Here is a 4,271-nt window from a genome sequence, read left to right as displayed (position 1 = left end):
CAGAGTTTGCTCAAATCCGTGTCCATTGAATCAGTGATGCCATCTAACCATCTTATTCTTTGCTACCACCATCTCCTTTTCTTTCAGTCTTTCCCAGCATCAGGGTCTTTTCTAGTGAGTCAACTCTTCACATCAGGTGGCGAAATTGTTGGAGCATCAGCTTCAGTATCAGTCCTTCCAATGAATATTCAGGGTTGATTTCCTTTAGAATTGACCGGTTTGATCTCCTTGCAGGCATATATGTACGCTCAGTCATGTCCAACTCTATACAGTCCATGAAATTCTCCAGGCCAGAATAGTGGGTAGCCTTTCCCTTCTCCAGGGGATTTTCCCAACCCAGGGATCGAACCCAGGTCTCCTGCATTTCAAGTGGATTCTTTACCAACTGAGCTATCAGGGAAGCCCCATATATGTATACATCCAGATTTGAAGATACAATACAGGTATATAATATAGTTGTACACTGAAAAAAAACTATATGTCTTTAATACATGGCATAAAATGGTCATACTAAAATTAAATGCCAAGTTTCACTGATACCTAGGAAAATTACAAAGTGGAATTTCTGAATGCCATTTGTACATAATCTAATCTGATCAACTTGAGTTGTATCTAACTCTAAATAATTTGTGATTGTTAAGGGTGAAAAATTCATGGAAATAACACTGCCTAGGAAGCCAGGGTCTTACTGTGTGTCTTTTGCTTTCTTGCCTTGTGAAGGGTCAGAAGTCTTCAGAGCAGGGGTACTGAGCTCACATATTCCAAAGTGATTCTCACACATAGAGGCCAGAACTCAATCAGCGAAAGGTACTAAAGAAGAGATTCATTTAAACATATAGGCTAGGACTTCCCTGGTGATTCAGGGGTTAAGAATCCACCTCCCAATGCAGGGGATGAGGATTCAATCTCTGGTCTGGGAACTAAGATCCCACAAGCCACAAGGCAAATAAACCCATTCACCACAACTAGAGAACCCATGCACTGTAACTAGAGAAGACTGCACACTGCAATGGAGACCCAACAGAGCCCCCTCCCAAAAAAAAATACAGGCCACCTTTGCAACAATTTCATAAAGTGCTAGAGAAATGTAATATGGAGGAGGGACTCATAACTTGCAGTCTCAGCAGCAGCAAGGAGACCACCTTGCTCCTCAACATCCTCTGACACCTTCTCTCCTCACTTTCCTTCCTTCTCACTTCCCTCACCACACTGGTTTCCTTTTTTCAACTAGAACATCTTAAACAAGCACCTTCCCCAGGGCCATTGCACTGGCTGCTCTCCCTGCCAGGCACACATTTCTCCTAATAAGTTCATGGCTCCTGCTCTCTCTTCCATGAGGTCTCTGTTCAAATGTCACCTTATTTGCGGTCTTGCCTGAAGACCCATGAAAATAGTATCCTTTCTTTACTCTTTCCTTTACTCTTGCTCTCATTTTATTCATAGTATTTGTCACCATATGACATGCTACATATATTTTTATTTGCTATATTGATTCTCCATGACTGGATTTCAGGAGCTTTTGATTACCAAAACACTGTACTCATTGCATGAACAGAATATTGACATTAACTTCCTAATTGCAAAATATATAAGGTAGCATTTCAACAGTGTGAGTAATGTCCACTTGCACGAAAATTAGTCACATTTTTTTCCCTTTACTTGTAGTCACTTCCACCACATGGCACCAACAAACATCACAAGAGTTTCAGAATTTCTTCTTCTGGGATTCTCAGAGGAACCAGAACTGCAGCCCTTCATATCTGTGCTTTTCCTCTGCATGTACCTGATCAATGTGTTTGGAAACCTCCTCATCATCCTGGCTGTCTTAGACCGCCACCTCCATACCCCCATGTACTTCTTCCTCTCCAACCTGTCCTTTGTAGACATCTGCCTCACCTCCACCACCATCCCAAAGATGCTGTGGAACATCCAGACACAGAGCAAAGTTATCACCTACGAAGGCTGCATCACCCAGATGTTTTTTTTTATACTGTTCACAGGGTTGGATGACTTCCTCCTGACTGTGATGGCCTATGACCGGTATGTGGCCATCTGCCACCCCCTGCACTACACGGTCATCATGAAACCCCAAATCTATGGAATTCTGCTTCTGGTTAGCTGGGCCATCAGTATCCTTCATTCCTTGTTACAGACCTTAATGGCGTTGAGACTGTCTTTCTGTGGAGAGCTGGAAATCCCTCACTATTTCTGCGAACTCAATCAGATGGTCCAACTTGCCTGTTCTGACAACTTTCTTAATGACATGGTGATGTATTTTGCAGCTGGGCTGCTGGCTGGTGCTCCCCTGTCTGGGATATGTTACTCTTACTCTAAGATAGTTTCCTCCATATGTGGAATCTCATCAGCTCAGGGAAAGCTTAAAGCCTTTTCCACCTGTGTGTCTCACCTCTCTGTGGTCTCCTTATTTTATTGTACGAGCTTAGGAGTGTACCTTAGCTCTGCTGCTACCCAGAGCTCACACTCAAGTGAAATTGCCTCAGTGATGTACACTGTGGTCACACCCATGCTGAACCCCTTCATCTATAGTCTGAGGAGCAAAGACATAAACAGGGTTCTGCAAGCATTCTTCAGAAAGGCAGCTATAAAAAGGCCATTTGTTTTCAGCTGAAGAAGGCTACCTGATTGAAGGGTTCAAAACCCAGAGCCAAAAATTGCAGATCTTTTTCAGATTCTTTCATTAGATTGAAGAAGCAGGACATGCTCCTTTTATTTATTTCCTAGAAGTTAAATTTCTTTGAACTCCTCCGTATAACTTGATTTCCCTCACTTGATGAAGATTTGTGATCTCTCTCATTTTCAAGAGTCTTTCTGTGTTATGGTTTTCCCACTCTCTCAAATTTATTCTCAACATTGGATCTAAACAATTTGGGAAATTTCCATTATTATGTGATTCGCTATATTCCTTGATGCAAATATATTATTACGTTATGCGTGCAGGCATACTCAGCCTCTCAGCTGTGTCTGAGTCTTTGCTGCCCCACAGACTGTAGCCCACCAGCCTCCTCTGTACTGGAGTGGGTTGCCATTTCTTACTGCATAGGTCATGTATATGTGGAATCTTTTTGAAAAGCCAAAATTCTGCAAATAGAGAGTAGAATAGTGGTTGCCAGGAACCGAGGCTTTTGGAGAGATGTTGATCAAAAGGTACGAGCTTCCAGTTAAAAAATGAAGATGTCTTGAGGAGCTAAGAGAGCATGGTGGCAATAGCTAATAATTCTCTATTATATCTTTGAAAGTTGCTAAGAGAATAATTCTTCAATGCTCCACCACATGAAAAAAAAATGGCAATTTTTTTTCAGGTAATGTTAGCTTAATTTGTCATGGTAACTATTTTAGAATACATAAATATATCAGATCATTACATTGTTGGCTGAAAACAGCATCTCAAGTAACCTGAGCAGAGAGCTCCAAGGAGATGGGGGTAGGAACCAGACCATGCAGAAGTTTTGCAACAAGGGGCAGATAGTCTGAACGTCAAAAGATTTTTTTTGTAAATTAAAGAAAACTAGAAATCCCAAGTTAAGGGCAAAAATTAGTGATGAAATATCTTCCAAATATTAGTCAAATTTCAGACCAAGAGGAGGAACTGAGGACTGGAATATTTCTTGCCATATCAGTTGTCAATAACAGATGACAACAAACAACAGATGTCAATAATCAGCAATTTCAGCCACCACAGAAGATGAGCTGGTGAGCCGGTGAGCCCTGAGGGAACTCAGGAAGGAAAGGTTATCTGCCATCTCAGTTCAGTTCAGTCGCTCAGTCGTGTCTGACTCTTTGCAACCCCATGAACCACAGCACACCAGGCCTCCCTGTCCATCACCAACTCCCGGAGTCCACCCAAACCCACGTCCATTGAGTCAGTGATGCCATCCAAGCATCTTATCCTCTGTCGTCCCCTTCTCCTTCTGCCCTCTAGCAGCCATCAAACTGCTGCCACTCCCTATGGTGAACCCCAAGGAAGCTCAGGATGTGAAAAACACAGAATGAAAGTGAAAGTGTTAGTCACTCAGTTGTATCTCTTTGAGACCCCATGTACTGTAGCCCACAAGACTTCTCTGTCCATGAATTGTCCAGGCAAGAATACTGGAGTGGGTAGCCAGTCCCTTCTCCAGGGGATCATCCCAACCCAGGGATCAAACTCAGGTATCCCTCATTGCAGCTAGATTCTTTACCATCTGAGCAACCAGGGAACCCCAGATAGCTGAGGTGCATATCAAAGGAATAAAGTCTCATGCTTTGTCAGAATG

At 42.6% G+C, this 4,271-nt stretch overlaps 1 protein-coding gene across 1 annotated transcript; it reads left to right on the top strand.

The window, feature by feature from the left end:
- The first annotated feature begins 1,678 nt into the window (after positions 1-1,678).
- LOC136155489 (olfactory receptor-like protein OLF4) lies at positions 1,679-2,629 on the top strand. Its single transcript, XM_065917257.1, has one exon. It carries the CDS (start codon positions 1,679-1,681, stop codon positions 2,627-2,629), a length of 951 nt encoding a protein of 316 aa, XP_065773329.1.
- The last annotated feature ends 1,642 nt before the right edge of the window (positions 2,630-4,271 follow it).

This window comes from Muntiacus reevesi, chromosome 1 (assembly GCF_963930625.1).
Source record: "Muntiacus reevesi chromosome 1, mMunRee1.1, whole genome shotgun sequence".
In the NCBI taxonomy this organism is placed as follows: Eukaryota; Metazoa; Chordata; class Mammalia; order Artiodactyla; family Cervidae; genus Muntiacus; species Muntiacus reevesi.
The sequence above is the reverse complement of the archived record's forward strand: the minus strand, read 5'-3'. Positions and strand labels throughout refer to the sequence as shown.

What these genes read in the sequence shown, in the direction of transcription:
- LOC136155489 (XM_065917257.1), top strand. Translation starts at nt 1,679, where the DNA reads ATGGCACCAACAAACATCACAAGAGTTTCAGAATTTCTTCTTCTGGGA.